Raw genomic sequence first — 20,954 nt, 5'->3', positions numbered from 1 at the left:
ATGTAGGATTGATTATTAAAAGATTATAAAAGCATTTTGTTTAAAATAATTCAAAGAAGTAATGCCTTGTGATGGTTAAGCCCTATTTGCTAAGATAGGTGGTATTGTCAGTTAATAGTATCTTGAAATTAAAGTGTTGTGTTACTCCTCCATTCATGTTTAATAATACTTGTATAACTCAACTACAGATGTATCTGCATAAGTATCTTGGCTGCATTTTATGAATGAATTTTATATACTAATTTTCAATTAAATACATAATTTTTTACAACTGAATATGTTCCTTAGCTAACTAATTTTCTTTTATTTCCCTTATATTTAGTATATAGAGGGTTTATCGTTGGAGGCATATGCTGTCAGTATTGTGCAGTTGCTTGGCCTTAATGTGGGAATGAGTTATGATAATACTGAGATCTGCCATTGTTCAGGTGATGTTTGCACAATGTCACCGGAAGCTTTGTAAGACAATTTTCTTTATTAAATACACACTGTACTTAAGTTGTCTTTTGGGGGGTAGTTAGGAACTTTATGTTTCTAATAGTCAAACTGAGTTAATTGATAGTTATAGAGAACTATACCCAACTTTAGGATACACATCCTTTTTAAGTACATACACCAAAATAGTCCCAAATCCCCACACCTCTCTATGCCTCGGGACATTTCTCTTCCTCCTTCCTACCTTCCAGAGTCTGACTTCAGTTTTTATCTGAAGGCTAGATTGAAGGTACCTTCTGGGGCACAACATGTGAATTGTGTAATTTCAGTGATTCTGCGTGAAATCAAATGCTTTAATATTTGCATTATACAGTGTAGGGACGGATAGTGCAGTTCATGTGAGCATTTTTTTTTTTTTTATTTAGAAAGACATTAAGTTGCAAATAAGTAACTATGCCCCACTGAGAGAGATTACTGAAAAAAAAAAAAAAAAGCTTTTTTTTTTTTTTTAAATTAGTATCATTTAAGGGGTCCTGCATTTCCATTTTGCATTGATTCCTGCAAATCATGTAGCCACTCCTGGTTGAGCCACATCACTACCAAGACTTGTTATGCTCAGTTTGTTTAACCTGAATCATTTTGGGGTTGTAAAATACCTCATATTGATTTTAATCTGAATTTTCGAGGAAGCTAATGATGTTGAACATATTTTCATGCTTTATAGCTTTGTGCTTTATATCTTATTAGAAGAGCCTATTTAAACATCTGCCCATTAAAAAAATAAATTAGATTTTCTATGTTCTGGCTATTAGTTCTTTGCCAGATATGTGATTTTTGAGTATTTTATCCTCTAGGGTACCATTTTTAAGATAGCTGGTGCACTAGGACGGCCCAGAGTAATGGTATGGGGAGGGAGGAGGGAGGAGGGTTCGGGATAGGGAACACATGTATACCTGTGGCGGATTCATTTTGATGTTTGGCAAAACTAATACAATTATGTAAAGTTTAAAAAAAAAAAAAGATAACGTTTTTAATTTTGGTGAAATACAGTGAGTCAAATTTTTCTTTATGCATTGTGGTTTTATAATTCTTTTGTTCAGTTTTGTAATACGTTTCAAGTTGATTATTGTGTATGTGTTTAACTTTATTTTAATTTTTGCCCTATGGATTTCCAGTCATTCCAATAGCACTTGTTGAAAAGACCTTCCTTTCCTCCACTTAAGTGCCTTGGTGACTTTGTAAAAAACCAATTTATCATAAATGTGTGAATTTTTATTGGACTCTCTATGTCATTAATCTGTATGGTTATCCTTATAGAAAAGCTTGTTATCTCTATTACTGTAGCTTTATATTCAATTTTTGAAATCAGATAGTTTAAGTCCCCAAGTTTTTTACCTTTTCCAGAATTGTTTTGGGTATTCTAGGTCCTTTGCTGGAGAAGGCAATGGCACCCCACTCCAGTACTCTTGCCTGGAAAATCCCATGGATAGAGGAGCCTAGTAGGCTGCAGTCCATGGGATTGCTAAGAGTCGGATACGACTGAGCGACTTCACTTTGACTTTTCACTTTCATGCATTGGAGAAGGAAATGGCAACCCACTCCAGTGTTCTTGCCTGGAGAATCCCAGGGACGGGAGAGCCTGGTGGGCTGTCGTCTATGGGGTTGCACAGAGTCGGACATGACTGAAGTGACTTAGCAATAGGTCCTTTGCATTTTCTTAAACAATTTTTTTTGGTCAGATTTCCAATTCTTATGAAAACTTTAGAGATTTTAAAAATTTGAAATATAGATTATTTATCACATTATGTTAGTTTGGGTACATAGCATAATAATTATGACTTTTGGTGAATATAAATATATAAATCTCTGTATCATGGTGTTAATCAGGCTATGCCACATTTCCATCTGCATGGAAATTTCTTTTGTGAACTTTGCTGTGTTTAGTCGCTCAGTTGTGTCTGACCTTTGAGATCCCATGGACTGTAGCCTGCCAGGCTCCTCTGTCCATAGGGATTCTCCAGGAAAGAGTATTGGAGTGGGTGCCATGTCCTCCTCCAGGGGATCTTCCCAACCGAGGGATCAAACTCAGGTCTCTCGCATTGCAGGCAACTTAATTTACCATCTGAGCCACTTTGGCTGTCCTTTTATTTATTTATTATTTTTTTCTTTTTATTTTATTTTTAAACTTTACAATATTGTATTAGTTTTGCCAAATATCGAAATGGAATCCGCCACAGGTATACCTGTGTTCCCCATCCTGAACCCTCCTCCCTCCTCCCTCCCCATACCTCCCTCTGGGTCGTCCCAGTACACCAGCCCCAAGCATCCAGTATCATGCATCAAACCTGGACTGGCGACTCATTTCATACATGATATTATACATGTTTCAATGCCATTCTCCCAAATCTCCCCACCCTCTCCCTCTCCCACAGAGTCCATAAGACTGTTCTATACATCAGTGTCTCTTTTGCTGTCTCGTACACAGGGTTATTGTTACCATCTTTCTAAATTCCATATATATGCGTTAGTATACTGTATTGGTGTTTTTCTGTCCTTTTACCTTCTACCCTCCTCTAAGCAACTGCTGATCTGATTTCTATCAATGCAGTTAGCTTTACTGGCTCTAGAATATTATGTAAATTGGATGATATGCACTCTCTTTTGAGTGTTCATGCTATAAAGTTACAATTACTCTCAATTATTTAAACATTTTTTTCTTTAATTATTTGAATATATTTGTAATGGCTCCTTTCAAGTATTTTTGTGTCAGATCTAACACCTGGGCCATCTCAGTGTTGCTTATTATTGGCTGCTTCTTAAAAATTGACTATGTATTACATTTTCTTATTTCTTTGTATGATTATTATTAGTAGTAGCATATTGGATATTGTTGATAGTACAATGTTATACCTTCCTCTGGAAAACCATTGATTCTTTATCTACCAGGCAATTCAATTATTGGGTAACCATTTTAACTTTTATGTACTTGATTTTATGATTCACTTACATGAATCTATAGATAACTCAAGGTATTTCCAAATCCCTCTAAAATGTCAGAGCTGAACTTCCAAACTTGTTTTGTCTGGAGATCTTGTCAAGGCTTGAGTTTAGGCTCTAACTGTTAGAATTGATGGAAAACAGATTTTAGCATAGGGCTGAGGTTAACCAACAACGAATCATAGGCCAAATTTTGCTGCCTGACTGTTTCGTAAATAAATTTTTTAGGCTTCTTGTTTCACATGTTGTTTATGGCTGCTTTTGCATTGCAGTGGCAGGTTGAGTAGCTGCAACAGAGCATATGTCACATAAGCCTATATTTTACTACGTGGCCTTTCACAGAAACGTTTGTCAAATACTTGTCTAGGGCATAGTCTTTACTTTTAAACCATATTCTTTCTAGTGTTTTAGTTGGATGTGAAGATATTAGCAAACTATTTGTAACAACTTTCTCACTGTGTCAGGACATATCCCTACTGTCCCATGCCATAAATTAAACAACAGATTCTTATTTGAAAAATGCTTAATTACAGAGAGTGAGAGCCCTCAAAGAATATGCTCTTGAAGGTAATACAGACATGTCCATATTTGCATTTACATAAAAAATACAAAAATGATATTAAATAAATAAAAGTATGTTCAATACTGAGGCCAAAAATTTTAACTGCAGTTGTTTGACACTAGAAGTTAAATAAAGAATATCAGTTTCTATGTTTAAATATATGTTTAATATTATAAATAATATTAAATATTATGTTTAATATTTAATAAGGATCATTGGAGAGGTAAATAATTGTTCTTTAAAACAGAATGAATGGCCACAGATTTTTTTTTTATTACAAGAATTTTCTTGGTGAAATTTTAAAAGTGTGGTAAATGTCTTAGCAATTTAAAAATGCTTTTATATTATTTTATATGTGATTATTATTTTCCATGAGAATATTGCTTTCTAAATCTCTATTCAAAGCATCATATGTTGGGAGAAATGTGTATATATAGCAATAATTTTTGTCATACTGATATTTTTATATTTTAGACAATCTGGGGGTGTAAAGGATTTTAGCACCTGTAGCTTGGATGACTTTAAATATTTTGCTGCATATACTGGCATTGAATGTCTTCATAAAATCCTTCCTGATGAGCCAGTTTACAAACAGAGGAGGGTGTGTGGCAATGGAATACTGGAAACGGGTGAACAATGTGATTGTGGCACTCCACAGGTTAGTGGAAATTTTTTCAAATTTTATTTCCCATACATGTGAATGAGATGTGGAAAAGAAGGTAAAGAATACCTTAGTTTTAGAAGAATATTTGAAAAAAGTCTTCTTTGAGGAAAATGGTAGCCTTTAAGTTTTCTCATTTTTCTATTTTTGAAGTGGAGACCAAACATCTTTTAGTTAATATTTGTCTTCAAATGTTGCCCTCTTAATTCTTTAGTATGCGCATCAGCTCTAATCCTATAATTAGTGACCACAAAGAGTATATAAGAAGGTGAATAAATATGCCTTTAACAAAAAGCAGTAGCAAAAACAGTCAAGAACATCTAAAGATGAGACTGTTACCACTGGAATAGCAAAATATATTATTTGCTATTATAGGGAGAAAATGGCAACCCACTCCAGTATTCTTGCCTGGAGAATCCCATGGACAGAGGAGCCTGGCAGGCTACAGTCAACAGGGTTGCAAAGAGTCAGACATGACTGAGCGACTTAACTTGACTTCTTATAGGGAGAAAAATATTTGTATTGACAGGTTATCCCAATTAAAAATATTTTAAAATGAAATCTATTACTTGCAGAAGACATAAATATAGAATTAAGATCAAACCAAAACGAAGATGAAAGATGATAGAAGAGCAATACATAGATAACAAAAGAGTTCTTTTTGCACTCTATTATGTACATATATACACACTATATATGGGTAAGACTCTTGAGAGTCCCTTGGACTGCAAGGAGATCCAACCAGTCCATTCTGAAGGAGATCAGCCCTGGGATTTCTTTGGAAGGAATGATGCTAAAGCTGAAACTCCAGTACTTTGGCCACCTCATGCAAAGAGTTGACTCATTGGAAAAGACTCTGATGCTGGGAGGGATTGGGGGCAAGAGGAGAAGGGGACGACAGAGGATGAGATGGCTGGATGGCATCACTGACTCGATGGATGTGAGTCTGAGTGAACTCCGGGAGTTAGTGATGAACAGGGAGGCCTGTTGTGCTGCGATTTATGGGGTCGCAAAGAGTCGGACATGACTGAGTGACTGATCTGATCTGATGCCACCCTCATGGCAGAAAGTGAAGAGGAACTAAAAAGCCTCTTGATGAAAGTGAAAAGAGGAGAGTGAAAAAGTTGGCTTAAAGCTCAACATTCAGAAAACTTAGTATCATGGCATCTAGTCCCATCACTTCATGGGAAATAGATGGGGAAACAGTGGAAACAGTGTCAGACTTTATTTTTGGGCTCCAAAATCACCAAAGTTGGTGACTGCAGCCATGAAATTAAAAGATGCTTACTCCTTGGAAGGAAAGTTATGACCAACATAGCATATTCAAAAGCAGAGACATTACTTTGCCAACAAAGGTTCATCTAGTCAAGGCTATGGTTTTTCCAGTGGTCGTGTATGGATGTGAGAGTTTGACTATGAAGAAAGCTGAGCACTGAAGAACTGATGCTTTTGAAGTGTGGTGTTGGAGAAGACTCTTGAGAGTCCCTTGGACTGCAAGGAGATCCAATCAGTCCATTGTAAAGGAGATCAGTCCTGGGTGTTCTTTGGAAGGAATGATGCTAAAGCTGAAATTCCAGTACTCTGGCCACCTCATGCGAAGAGTTGACTCATTGGAAGAGACTCTGATGCTGGGAGGGATTGGGGGCAGGAGGAGAAGGGGGCAACAGAGGACGAAATGGCTGGATGGCATCACCGACTTGATGGACATGAGTTTGAGTGAACTCCGGGAGTTGGTGATGGACAGGGAGGCCTGGCTGCAGTTCATGGGGTTGCAAAGAGTCGGACACGACTGAGTGACTGAACTGAACTGACTCCTTGGAAGGAGGGTTATGACCAACCTAGATAGCATATTCAAAAGCAGAGACATTACTTCACCAACAAGGGTCCATCTAGTCAAGGCTATGGTTTTTCCAGTGGTCATGTATGGGTGTGAGAGTTGGACTGTGAAGAAAGCTGAGCGCCGAAGAGTTGATGCTTTTGAGTGTGGTGTTGGAGAAGACTCTTGAGTGTCTCTTGGACTACAAGGAGATTCAACCAGTCCGTTCTAAGGGAGATCAGCCCTGGGTGTTCATTGGAAGGACTGATGCTAAAGCTGAAACTCCAATACTTTAGCCACCTCATGTGAAGAGTTGACTCATTGGAAAAGACTCTGATGCTGGGAGGGATTGGGGGCAGGAGGAGAAGGAGACGAGAGAGGATGAGATGGCCGGATGGCATCACCAAGTTGATGGACATGAGTTTGAGTAAGCTCTGCGAGTTGGTGATGGACAGGGAGGACTGGTGTCCTGTGGTTCATGGGGTCGCAGAGAATCGGACACGACTGAGAGGCTGAACTGAACTGAACTGACCAATGCACATTTATGTATCTGCATGTATGTGAATATATATGTGTCTAGATGGATCTCTACGTATGTGCATCTATATAATAACCATGATGACACTAAAGATGGAAGAGTTGAAATAAACTGGTTCAAGGTTTCTATAATTTATCTGAAGGAAATCAGTATTAACTCTATATAGTATAGAGTTAATAACTCTGATTATAGTATTTTAAAGATACTTACTGTAAATCCTAAAGCAAATATTTTAACATTATGCAAAGGCATATAAAAAAGCCAATAGAAGAATTAAAATAAAATACTAATCATAGTTCATGAACACAAAATAAAGCAAATCATTGGAGCAAAACCAAGATGAGACAAATAAGAAATAAGCAGCAAAATGACAAACTAACATATAGACATATTAATAATTAATATAAATAGGCCAAAATCTGAATAAAAGCAGAAACTGTCAGACTAAATAAAAATCAAGAACAAATTACATGCTATCTGTAAGGATTGTATTTTAAGCCCAAATGCCTTCTAAAGTAGAAAGTAAAATAGCAGAAAAGATTATAACAGGAAAACAGTAAATATAAGACAGCCAAATATATTTAGTTTTTAAATACAAAATACAAAAATAAAAAATATATATAATAATGCCTAGACAGCGTACTAAAAAAGTAGAGGCATCACTTTGCTGACAAATGTCTGTATAGTCAAAGCTATGGTTTTTCCAGTAGTCATGTGTGGATCTGAAAATTGATCCATAAAATAGGCTGAGTGCAGAAGAATTGATGCTTTCGAACTGTGGTGCTGGAGAAGACTCTTGAAAGGCCCTTGAACTGAAAGGAGATCAAACCAGCAAATTCTAAAAAAAATCAACCCTGAATATTCAGTCCTGGAAGGATTTATGCTGAAGCTGAAGCTCCAATCCTTTGGCCAACTGATGTGAAGAGCTGACTCATTGGAAAAGACCCTGATGCTGGGAAAGATTGAAGGCAAAAGGAGAAGGTTGCAGTGGAGGATGAGATGGTTAGATAGTATCATTGACTCAATGGACATGAACGTGAGCAAACTCCAGGAGATAGTGTGCGACAGAGGAGCCTGGCATGCTACAGTCCATGGGGTTGCAAAGAGTTGGATACGACTTTTAGTGACTGAACAATGACAGTTACATCAACATTGACAAATGCTTCAAAAAGATAAAAAGTATATAAGGAAGACATAACAATAATAAATGTATATGGTCATATATATATATGTTTAAAATATGTGAAAAACATATCATAATTTACACATATATTAGATATTTGGATATCTGAAAGCAATTATTGATAGAACTAAAGGGATACAGTGACAAATAAATGATCATATTTTGAGGCTTATTTCATATCTGTCAGTAATTTATAGAACTAGATAAAAAATCAGTAAGGATGTATAAGACCTGAACAGTACTATCCACCACCTTAATATAATTGATATTTATAGGCCAATAAATAAAGGAGGAGGAAATGGCAACTCTACTCCAGTATTCTTGCCTGGAGAATCCCTTGGACAGAAGAGCCTGGCAAGCTATAGTCCATAGGGTTGCAAAGAGTCAGACATGACTAAAGTGACTTAACATAGGCCAATATACTAGACAGCTAGATTTAGACATTCTTTTTAAGTGCACTTGCAATATTCATCAAGATAATTGAAAGGCATTCAATGCAATTTACCACAATCACAGAATAGATGAAGAAAAAAACTTGAGAAAATTTAGCAGCAATTCATTATAAACTCTTTCAGCACTCCACCAATAGAAGAGAACCTCCTCACTCTAATGAAGTACATCTCTCAAAAACTTGCAACTATTATCACACTTTCTGGTGAAAGATTTATTGTTTCTCCCTAATATATGGAGCAAGACAAAAAGATGCATTCTTCCTGTTTCCTTTCAACACTGCAGTGAGTGCTTCTGCCATTGCAGTAAGGCAAGACAAAGAAACTCACATGAATGAAAAGAAAGATTAAAACTATGTTTAGTCAAATTTTACTGGGCCACATGAGTAGAGATTCCTAAATAATCTGCTCTCAAAGGCTTCTAAAGCTAATTAATGAATGCAAATGAACCCAAATTCCATAGATTTCTATGTAAAAACAATAAACAAATGGAAAATGAACTAAAACATGAAATTCCATATACGTTGTCTTAAAAACATTAGAGATAAATTTAACAGAATACATGGAAGAGCTGTGCAGTAAAATCTTTCATTGCTCAGATAAATGAAAGATTGAAATGGAGACATATCCCACTTTCATGGAGTGGGAGATACAGTATTGTTAAAATGTCAGCTCTGTATCATAATCCCAATCCAAACTCCACCATCTTTCTGTGGAAATTTACAAGCTAATACTACATGTACCTGGAAATGCAGAGCCTAAAACAGTCAAAGCAAAAGAACAAAAATGGAGCATATACACTAATTTTCTGAAAATTTCAAAATTGTTTATAAAGTTGTAACAAGACAATATGGTATTGGCCAAAGCATAAATATACCCCTTAATGAAACCATACAGAGAATCCATATATAAAATGTTTATATGGTTAATTGGCTTTCTGCAGTATATTGAGGCAGTTCAATGGGTGAAAATCTTTCCAACAAAAGTAATGCATGAACTAGAAACCAATGTACATAAAATAAACATTGATATATCATCATACAGAAAAATTAACCGAAATGGATCAAATACTTAAATATAAAAAAGCAAAAACCCTAAAGCTTTTAGAATAAAACACAGGAGACAGTCTTTCTGACTTTGTGATAGGCAAAAAATTCTTAGAGAAGGCAAATAAGAATGAGATTTTAAAGAAAAACACTGTAAGTTGTACTTCATCAAATTTATTAAAAGAAACTTTTTCTTTCAGGCTCTTTTAAGAAAAATAAAATGCTAGAGTCTGAAATAGGAGAAAACATTTATAATTCATATATGTTCAAACATATATATGCACTATATATATCTGTGTATATCAAAAGCCGATTCAAAGGACTCTTATTCGATTACATCAAAAGATAAGAATTATTTCTAGTCTGACATGTGAGAAGCTTAGAAGTCACTACTTAGTATTTGCAACAAGTAAAAAGCTCTTATATCCATCAGAGAAGTGAGGTCACAGAGCAAATAACTGCCCCCCCGCCAAAAAAACCTGGAAAAACCAACAGGAGAATGCAGAGAATCACAACTACTGGAGTAGTGACCCACAAGCTAAAACCTTTTGGGAACCAACATCTGGGTAGGAAAACCTGAATTGTAATTGACAAATTTCTGGAGGCTTAATGTGAACTCATAGTTTAAAACTCCTTGGGAACACAGTCATAGGAAGGCCCTCACACTTTACCTCCAGAAACTTGAACTGGTTGTCACAGTGAATACTGGAGAAAAGTCTTATGTTTCTGGCAGAAGGAGAGGAAAAGGAAACATTTTGAAATAGAGCATTCTCTGCTTAAGAAAGGGAAAGAGAAGTTAAGGAAGCAATTCAATTCACCATTGCAACGAAAGGGATACAATACTTAGGAATAAATCTACCAAAAGAAACAAAAGACCCATATATAGAAAACAGTAAAACACTGGTGAAAGAAATCAAAGATGACACAAATAGATGGAGAAATATACCATGCTCATGGATTGGAAGAATCAATATAGTGAAAATGAGTATACTATCCAAAGCAATCTACAGATTCAGTGCAATCCCTATCAAGCTTCCAACAGTATTTTTCAGAAAACTAGAACAAATAATTTCACAATTTGTATGGAAATACAAAAAAGCCTCAGCCATTAAAAAGAATACATTTGAATCAGTTCTAATGAGGTGGATGAAACTGGAACCGGTTATACAGAGTGAAGTAAGCCAGAAAGAAAAACACCAATACAGTATACTAACACATATATATGGAATTTAGAAAGATGGTAATGATAACCCTGTATGGGAGACAGCAAAAGAGACACAGATGTACAGAACAGTCTTTTGGACTCTGTGGTGGCGGGGGTGGGGGGGGATGATTTGGGAGAATGGCATTGAAACATGTATAATATCATATAAGAAACAAATCGCCAGTCCAGGTTCGATGCAGGATACAGGAAGCTTGGGGCTGGTGCACTGGGATGACCCAGAAGGATGGTATGGGGAGGGAGTTGGGGGTGGTTCAGGATTGGGAACATGTGTACACCCGTGGTGGATTCATGCTGATGTATGGCAAAACCAATACAATATTGTAAAGTAAAAAAAATTAAAAAAAAAAAAACAACAAACCTCAAATAGCCAAAGCAATCTTGAGAAAGAAGAATGAAATTGGAGGAATCAACCTGCCTGACTTCAGACTATACTACAAAGCAACAGTCATCAAGACAGTATGGTGCTGGCACAAAGACAGAAATATGGATCAATGGAACAAAATAGAAAGCCCAGAGATAAATCCACGCAGCTATGGTCACCTTATGTTTGACAAAGGAGGCAAGAATATACAATGGAGAAAAGATAATCTTTTAACAAGTGGTGCTGGGAAAACTGGTTAACCACTTGTAAAAGAATGAAACTAGAACATTTTCTAACACCATACACAAAAATAAACTCAAAATGGATTAAAGATCTCAATGTAAGACCAGAAACTATAAAACTCCTAGAGGAAAAAATAGGCAGAACACTCTTTGACATAAATCACAGCCGGATCCTCTATGACCCACTTCCCAGAATATTGAAAATAAAAGCAAAAATAAACAAATGGGACCTAATTAAACTTAAAAGCTTTTGAACAACGAAGGAAACAATAAGCAAGGTGAAAAGACAACCTTCAGAATGGGAGAAAATAATAGCAAATGAAGCAACTGACAAAGAATTAATCTAAAAAATATATAAGCAGCTCATGCAGCTCCATACCAGAAAAATAAATGATCCAATAAAAAAATGGGCCAAAGAACTAAGCAGACATTTCTCCAAAGAAGATGTACAGATGGCTAACAGACACATGAAAAGATGCTCAACATCATTTATTATCAGAAAAATGCAAATCAAAACCACAGTGAGGTATCTCACGGTGGTCAGAATGACTGCTATCAAAAAGTCTACAAGCAATAAATGCTGAAGGAGGGTGCAGAGAAAAGGAAACCCTCTAACACTGTTGGTGGGAATGCAAACTAGTACAACCACTATGGAGAACAGAGTGGAGATTCCTTGAAAAATTGGAAATAGAACTGCCATATGACCCAGCAATCCCACTGCTGGGTATACAAACCAACAAAACCAGAATTGAAAGAGACACATGTACCCCGATGTTCATTGCAGCACTGTTTACAATAGCTAGGACATGGAAGCAACCTAGATGTCCATCAGCAGATGAATGGATGAGAAAGCTGTGATACATATACACAATGGAATATTACTCAGCTGTTAAAAAGAATGCATTTAATCAGTTCTAATGAGGTGGATGAAACTGGAGCCTATTGTACAGAGTGAAGTAAGTCAGAAAGAAAAACACCAATACAGTATATTATTGTATATATATGGAATTTAGAAAGATGGTAACGATGTCCCTATATGCAAGATAGCAAAAGAGACACAGAGATAAAGAACAGACTTTTGGACTCTGTGGGAGAAGTCGAGGGTGGGGTGATTTGAGAGAATAGCATTGAAACATGTATATTACCATATGTAAAATAGATCGCCAGTCCAGGTCTGATGCATGAGACAGGGTGCTCAGGGCTGGTGCACTGGAACAACTCTGAGGGATGGGATGGGAGGGAGGTGGGTTCAGGATGGGGGACACATGTACATCTATGGCTGATTCATGTCATATGGCAAAACACACTAGAATATTGTAATTAGCCTCCAATTAAAATAAATAAATTAATTTAAAAAAAAAGTCTGCCCTTGAAAATACAGTTGTGTTGAAGAAGACAAACCTCCCAAACTAAGAATAACCAAACCTTTGATTCAAAGAGACAGTAAGGGGAGAAAAAAAAAAGCTAAGAAAGGTATATTTAAACTGTCAGTACAGGATTACATGAGTCAATATATTGCGGGGAGCCGGTGAGGCATTCCACTCGTGACAAAGGTCATGAGGAAGGAGGCTCGGCATACGCAAAGGCGGGATCGAGCCTCAGGAGTCCCCCCGGATATTCTCGAGCATTTTCCCCCAAAAAACCAGAGTCTGCCTACTTTATTGCTTTGTGCTCTCACCTCTGACTTTACTGGGGGCTGTCCCCTACCACCATCTCACTCTCTCTCTGTGTCAAAGAGTTAACTTACAGCTCCCAATTAATAAAGTTCCTGGGCAATTAGGAGTGTTTAAATCCAAACCCCTCAGATGGCTCTCTAACTCGCCTGACAAGTTTACCCGGACTCCTGCAGCTATGCATACGATTGTTTACAGTCTCCTAGCCTCCAGAGGCACGGGAAGCTTAAGATATTCAAATAGCTTAGAGCCTCTCAGAGAGTTAAAAACTGTCAGAATAAACTAGTAAAGGATTTCATTGATGAGTCAATGCTTGTTGCCAAGTTTTCACATCCCCTGAATTGTATCCTTGAATGTGTATTAATTAATAGTTGGTATATAGAAAAAATAAGTAGTGGCCTTGGTGTTAGTAACTTTAGACCCTTAAGGTAATAAATTCTTTCTTTGTTGTAAACCCATTACACATCCGCCCTATAGGAATGCAATCTTATCTTTGGAAGATGGTGCCAAACCTAAAATAATTACTCTTAGAGAAAATAAGTCTTTGTTGATAAGTCCTTGTCAAGAGTCATAAATGTTAGTAGGCCTTCTGGCCAGAAGATGATGTAAATCACCTAAACCATTTGTATACGATAAATTTGCAGGAAAGAAACCTTGGTTTTTGATAAGAATCAAAGACTGCTGACTTTGCATCCCCTATTATCCTCTATGTGTAACTTAGGTATAAAAGCCCCTGTTGAAAATAAAGCTATGGGCCTTGTTCACCAGCAGCAGCTGGTCTCCCCATGTCATTCTTCCCTTTAACTTCCAGCTGAGTCTCCATCTGGAGCGCGGAACCCACCACGCTTACTAATCATGCCTGGGCTTCTAAGACCCTCTAGAGAAGGAGTCTAGGGTGAGACACCTTCCGCTATTCGAGAGGGCGCCTGCGGCCTACGTAAGTGGTGCAAACTTCTTGTCTTGAAGTTTTATTGGTCTCCCGCGTAAACCAAGCTACTCAGCTTCTTTTCTCCACTGAATTTTCCTACTGAGCTATCTTCATTCTATTGTTCTCTATATCTCTAATTAGCATATAAATAGTCGCCTAGGCCGTCTCTCCTTCGAATACCCTGGATCAGCTGGGGCTGGTCCCCAGCAATATATGAAATAAATAACCTTTTAAAAATATAGTATTGTTGCCTGTGGTGAAGCTGTTTGTTGAAAATACCAACTAAAATGCCAGTAAGGAAAAAGACGGGAAACTCAGCAGGAAACTCAAACTTCTAATGTTGGTAAATTGCAGAGTTTAGAACAAACTTGTTATTGAAATAACTGGAAAAATTGATCTAAGACACTGAATCTTATAAAATGCAAATGTGTATGGGGCCAGCTCCCAGTGAAATCAGAGGTCTGGATAGACCAGCCTGGCTTCTGGACCACTTTTGAGGGGACAGAGGTTTGAGGTTTTGTTTGACGACTTCACATCAGAGACATTCCATATGTAAACATTTATTATGAAAGCGATAATATAAGAAAATGATAGTTAACAAGATACAGAATAACTATTTCCTGTAAGGTATTAATGTTGTTCAAATTGTATTGAATGTAGTGAAATGACACATTTCTTTTACAAACTACTGAATGAGATGTTGATTTCAGTAAGTCTCAGATAAAGAAAGGAATTACTGAAGCTGTGGGTTTTAGGACATGCTTAGACTTTGTAAATAAATTCTGTATTGCACTTTTGTAAGATTGTACCTAGTCATACATGATTGAGTAACAAAGCATTTGTTTACAGACGTGTACTCATCCAGACTGCTGTGATGCTAGATTATGTACGAAGAAAAAAAATAAAGTATGTGGTTCGGGAGCATGCTGTACAACAAGTTGCCAGGTAGGAGGCAAACTGTATTTTATAATATCTAAGTATTACATTTCTTGAGATACTTGTTTTAAGGAGATGGAAAACATGTCAATATTATATTTAGTCCTTCCTATCATATTTTGTCCAAGCAGTATTGGAGCCCTGTCAGCCTTCAGTCTACTCTGTAATCTATTATATCTAGGACTCTCCTGTACATAATGCCTGACTTTTTTCTTTTCTGATTTGACTTTCCATTTGTTTACCTCATTACAAATCCTTCTTGTACCCATTGGGGTTTCTCTGTGATCAACATACATCTTGGACAATCTTATTAAGTTCTTATTTTCTATCATTCTACTTCACATGAGTGCAGGAGGTTAGTTTTTTTATTGGCTGACTTCTCTTTACTGTATTCTGGTAAAAACCCCTGTTCCTTCAGAATTTATTCAGATACTGTTATAACCATTTGATTCCATTCCTTAAAAAAAAAAAAAAAGCATTTAATGAATCCCTGAAAATTGCCCAGCACCCAGAACAATCCACTGGCATCCCTAGGAGTAAGAAATAAACTCATGAACAGGGTAAATGGCATGCATTCTTAAGATTGGAGGAGGAACATGATCTTTAAAAAAATTTCCCCCAGGTTTATTGATATAATCAACTTGTAACATTATTTAAGGTATACAATGTAACAAATTGCTGTAAGTTTGAATTGTGAAATGATGAGCACAATAAGGTTAGTTAACACATCCTCCACTTCACATACTGAGAACACTTAGGATTCACAGTTTTAACAACTTTCAAGTAGATAATAACATTATTGTTAACTATAGTCGCCATACAGTACATTAGATCCTTAGACTATTTTTTTTTTCCATTTTATAGTTGATAATTTGTATCCTTAACTTACATCTTCCCACTTTCCTTATCCCACATCCTCTGGCGACCGCCAATATGAGGAGTTTGGCTTTTTAACATTTCGCATGTGAGGTCACACGGTCTTTGTCTTTCTCCTGTCTGACTTATTTCACTTAGCACAATGCTCTCAAGATCCCTACTTGTTGCTGCAAATGGCAAGATTTCCTTATTTTTCTTTTTATGGCTGAATACTATTCCACTCCACTTCTTTGAATACATTCATCTATTGCTCAGCACTCAGGTCCTCGCCATATCTTGGCTGTGGTGAGTAATGCTGCAATGAATACGGGGGTATACCTATCTCTTCAAGACACTGGTATTGTATCCTTCAGATACATACCCTGGATCAAAGTAGTTCTATGTTTACTTTTTGAGAAACCTCCATACAGTTTCTCATAGTGAGTGTAACAATTTATATTCCCACCAACAGGGTGCCAGGGTTCCCTTTTCTCCACATCCTCGTAGCTTCAGTCGTGTCCGACTCTGTGCAACCCCATGGATGGCAGCCCACCAGGCTCCACTGTCCCTGGGATTCTCCAGGCAAGAACACTGGAGTGGGTTGCCATTTCCTTCTCCATCATCCTCGTAAACACTTGCTATTTGTTGTCTTTTTGATGATGGCCATTTTGACAGATGTGAGGTGATATCTTATTGTGAAATTTTATTTGCATTTCCCCGATTAGTGATGCTGAGCATTTTTACCTCTGCCTGTTGGCCATCTATATGTCTTCTTTGAAAATATGCCTATTCAGGCTCTCTGTCCATTTTAAAATCAAGTTTTTTTGCTTGCTTGTTTTTTTTTTTTTAATATTGAGTCATATGAGTCTGTTATATATTTTGGATATTAACCCCTTAACAGATGTGTGTGTGTGTGTGTGTGTGTGTGTGTTAAGTTACTTCATTTGTGTCTGACTCTTTGTAGCTCTGCGGACTGTAGCCCACCAGTTGATAGGATTTTCCTGGTGCTCTGGTGATAAAGAATCCACCTGCCAATGCAGGGGACACGGGTTTGATCCCTGGTCTGGTAACTAAGATCCCACATGCTGCAGGGCAGCCAAGCCCATGTGCCACAACTCGAGAGCTCTCACGCTGTAACTATGGGAGCCCCCATGCTCTAGAGCCCATGTGCTACAATAAGAGGAGCCACCACAATGAGAAGCCACTGCACCCCAACTGGAGTGCAGCCCCTGCTTGGCATAACTAGAGAAAGCCCATATACAACAACAAAGACCCAGGGCAGCTGAAAATACATACATTAATTAATTTTAAAATGCCTTATAAAAGAGAAGGCAGAATCAAATGCAAGGATTAGAGAGAAGGAAAGGTGGAGAAAAATAAATAGGACTGAAAACACAGTAATTTCTTAACCAGTATCAAAGAAAAATTGGTTCCAGTTAAATGTTACAGCTGAACATCACTTTACTTTACTCATATCCCTAAAAGTAATGTATAGCAATGAAGAACAGAAAAAATAACAACAAAAATATACAGATGAAAGGTCAGTGAACTTTGGATGAAATAAAAGAGCGGTGCTATGAGCTGATAAGCATTTACAGTGTGTTTGCAGCTTGAAATTGTTCATTCATTCGTTAATTTAGAAAATAGTTTACTCCACACTGTCTTTTGGTGGGTATTGTAGAGAAGAAATCTTCATACAAACAAACATTAAAGATACAGCTTTGTAAATGATAAATGATTTAAAAATAAAGTAAGCTAATAGAATAGAGTGACTGAGAGTGTATTTTAGCCAAGCTAAACAGAAAATGTCACTCTAGGGAGTGACATTTGAGTTAATACATAAATGACAGAAGCTACCCCACGCCCAAGGCCAGGGACGGCGGCCGGGAGGACCAACCCCACATCCAAGGATCTGTGGCTGCGCAGGTGCAGGAGGGCCTAGAGGAGCTATCCCACATTGAAGGCCAGGAAGGGCGGTGGTGAGGAGATACCCCTCGTCCAAGGTAAGGAGCAGTGGCTGCGCTTTGCTGGAGCAGCCGTGAAGAGATACCCCACGCCCAAGGTAAGAGAAACCTAAGTAAGACGGTAGGCATTGCAAGAGGGCATCAGAGGGCAAACACACTGAAACCATACTCACAGAAAACTAGTCAATCTAATCACACTAGGACCACAGCCTTGTCTAACTCAAGGAAACTAAGCCATGCCTGTGGGGCAACCCAAGACGGGCGGGTCATGGTGGAGAGATCTGACAGAATGTGGTCCACTGGAGAAGGAAATGGCAAACCACTTCAGCAAGAGAGTTCCAGAAAAACATCTATTTCTGCTTTATTGACTATGCCAAAGCCTTTGACTGTGTGGATCACAATAAACTGTGGAAAATTCTGAAAGAGATGGGAATACCAGACCACCTGATCTGCCTCTTGAGAAATCTGTATGCAGGTCAGGAAGCAACAGTTAGAACTGGACACAGAACAACAGACTGGTTCCAAATAGGAAAAGGAGTCCATCAAGGCTGTATATTATCACCCTGCTTATTTAACTTATATGCAGAGTACATCATGAGAAACACTGGACTGGAAGAAACACAAGCTGGAATCAAGATTGCCGGGAGAAATATCAATAACCTCAGATATGCAGATGACACCACCCCTATGGCAGAAAGTGAAGAGGAACTAAAAAGCCTCCTGATGAAAGTGAAAGAGGAGAGTGAAAAAGTTGGCTTAAAACTCAACATTCAGAAAACGAAGATCATGGCATCCGGTCCCATTACTTCATAGGAAATAGATGGGGAAACAGTGGAAACAGTGTCAGACTTTATTTTTGGGGGCTCCAAAATCACTGCAGATGGTGACTGCAGCCATGAAATTAAAAGACGCTTACTCCTTGGAAGGAAAGTTATGACCAACCTAGTCAGCATATTCAAAAACAGAGACATTACTTTGCCAACAAAGGTTCTTCTAGTCAAGGCTATGGTTTTTCCTGTGGTCATGTATGGATGTGAGAGTTGGACTGTGAAGAAGGCTGAGCGCCGAAGAATTGATGCTTTTGAACTATGGTGCTGGAGAAGACTCTTGAGAATCCCTTGGACTGCAAGGAGATCCTACCAGTCCTTTCTGAAGGAGATCAGCCCTGGAATTTCTTTGGAGGGAATGATGCTGAAGCTGAAACTCTAGTACTTTGGCCACCTCATGCGAAGAGTTGACTCATTGGAAAAGAGTCTGATGCTGGGAGGGATTGGGGGCAGGTGGAGAAGGGGACGACAGAGGATGAGATGGTTGGATGGCATTACTGACTCGATGGATGTGAGTCTGAGTGAACTGCGGGAGTTGGTGATGGACAGGGATGCCTGGCGTGCTGCGATTCATGGGGTCGGGAAGAGTTGGACACGACTGAGAGACTGAACTGAACTGATAAATGACAAAGAGAAGAATTTGTGTAAAAGATTCAAGAAAAAGAAGCAATAGAAAGATCTAGAACTGGGAATTCAATAAAGGAATAAAAGTCATCTGTTATACTCTTCAAGTTTAATGATGGATAAGAAAAGAGTGTATTGCTCCTTGTTTATGTGTTTCTCCAGAATTGTTAAGGCATGTTTTTCTGCTCAGTGCCTTTGATTAAAAAACAAAGGTCTAATTAATATTTATTTCCAAAATATGGATTCTTTATTAGAAACACCGATTCAAATAATAATTATTTAACAAGACTGTTATACGTGTTTCTAAAATGTGGTTGACAAGTCAGATATTTTGTAAACTATCTCCTGTTGTAAAGGCAATGAAATAAATCTCTGGTAAATCACTTTGTACAAATTAAGAATTCATTGAAATATGGCTATTTATCACTCGATTTGCTATAGCAGTGTGGTAGGAGATGGCACATTGGACTGAGTCCATGGGACAATCTCAGTCTGCGTGGCCATGGTTTTCTGCTCAGTTCTAGTGACAGATTGACTTCAGCTGCCATGTTTCATGTATTATTTCCAGGGAAAACCTCCCTGACAGAAAAAGTACATACAATTTTTGATAAAGCTTTGGTCACCTTAGTAATGTACCAACTATCTTTATTTGTTTTGCTTTTGTCTATCTAGCCTCCCAAACCTTAATGAAGCATTAGCTTATAAGTTTTGCCTCAAGTCCTGTTTTGTGGAGGGCCCCTACTAAGACAGAAGGGGTCAGAGATGTAGGCGAGGGCCAGGTTTTATAGGGTCATGGTATGTTACTTATCTATCATTGCTTAACAAGTTAGCCCCAAACTTAAATTATCCTCACAGTTTCTATGGGTCAGGAATCTGGATGAAGCTTTCTTAGGGCTGGCTCAGGGTCTCCCACAACTATGCTGAAAATAGCAAGGATATAGAAAACATTTACCACACTATCAAGCAACTGGACTAAATTGACACCTACTGAACACTCCACCCAGCAACAGCAGAATATGCATTATTTATAATAATACATATCTTTGAGGATGGACATGCTAGGCTATAAAACCAGTCTCAGTATACTTCAAAAGGCTACTGCTGCTGCTGCTAAGTCACGTCAGTCATGTCTGACTCTGTGTGACCCCATAGATGGCAGCCCACCAGGCTCCCCCGTCCCTGGGATTCTCCAGGCAAGAACACTGGAATGGGTTGCCATTTCCTTCTCCAATGCATGAAAGTGAAAAGTGAAAGTGAAGTCGCTCAATCATGTCCGACTCTTAGCGACCCCATGGACTGCAGCCTACTGGCTCCTCCATCCATAGGATTTTCCAGGCAAGAGTACTGGAGTGGGATGCCATTGCCTTCTCCGTCTGGAATCATACAAAGATTGCCCTCTGATGACAGCAAAATTAAATTAGAAATCAACAAATGAAGGGAATTTAATAAATCCACAAATACTGGAAATTAAAAAACACACATCAATAATCACTGTGTCAAAGAAAAAATAGTATTAAAACATTAGGCATTTTGAACTGAATAAAAAGCAACATATCAAGAGGTGTACAGCTAAAGCAGTACTTAGAGGGAAAATTTTAGCTTTAAATACTTAAATATATTGAAATATCTAAA

At 37.8% G+C, this 20,954-nt stretch overlaps 1 protein-coding gene across 1 annotated transcript in view; it reads left to right on the top strand.

Moving 5' to 3' along the window:
* Positions 1-20,954, top strand: part of LOC102268068 (disintegrin and metalloproteinase domain-containing protein 5-like) — a 112,184-nt gene that overhangs the window by 20,140 nt on the left and 71,090 nt on the right. Inside the window, exons 4-6 of the mRNA XM_070364107.1 lie at positions 323-459; positions 4,469-4,652; positions 14,966-15,061. Coding sequence (XP_070220208.1) covers positions 323-459; positions 4,469-4,652; positions 14,966-15,061 — 417 coding nt within the window. The remainder of the gene's footprint in view (positions 1-322; positions 460-4,468; positions 4,653-14,965; positions 15,062-20,954) is intronic.

The sequence above is a fragment of the Bos mutus genome, chromosome 27 (genome assembly GCF_027580195.1).
Source record: "Bos mutus isolate GX-2022 chromosome 27, NWIPB_WYAK_1.1, whole genome shotgun sequence".
NCBI classification, from domain to species: domain Eukaryota; kingdom Metazoa; phylum Chordata; class Mammalia; order Artiodactyla; family Bovidae; genus Bos; species Bos mutus.
The sequence above is the reverse complement of the archived record's forward strand: the minus strand, read 5'-3'. Positions and strand labels throughout refer to the sequence as shown.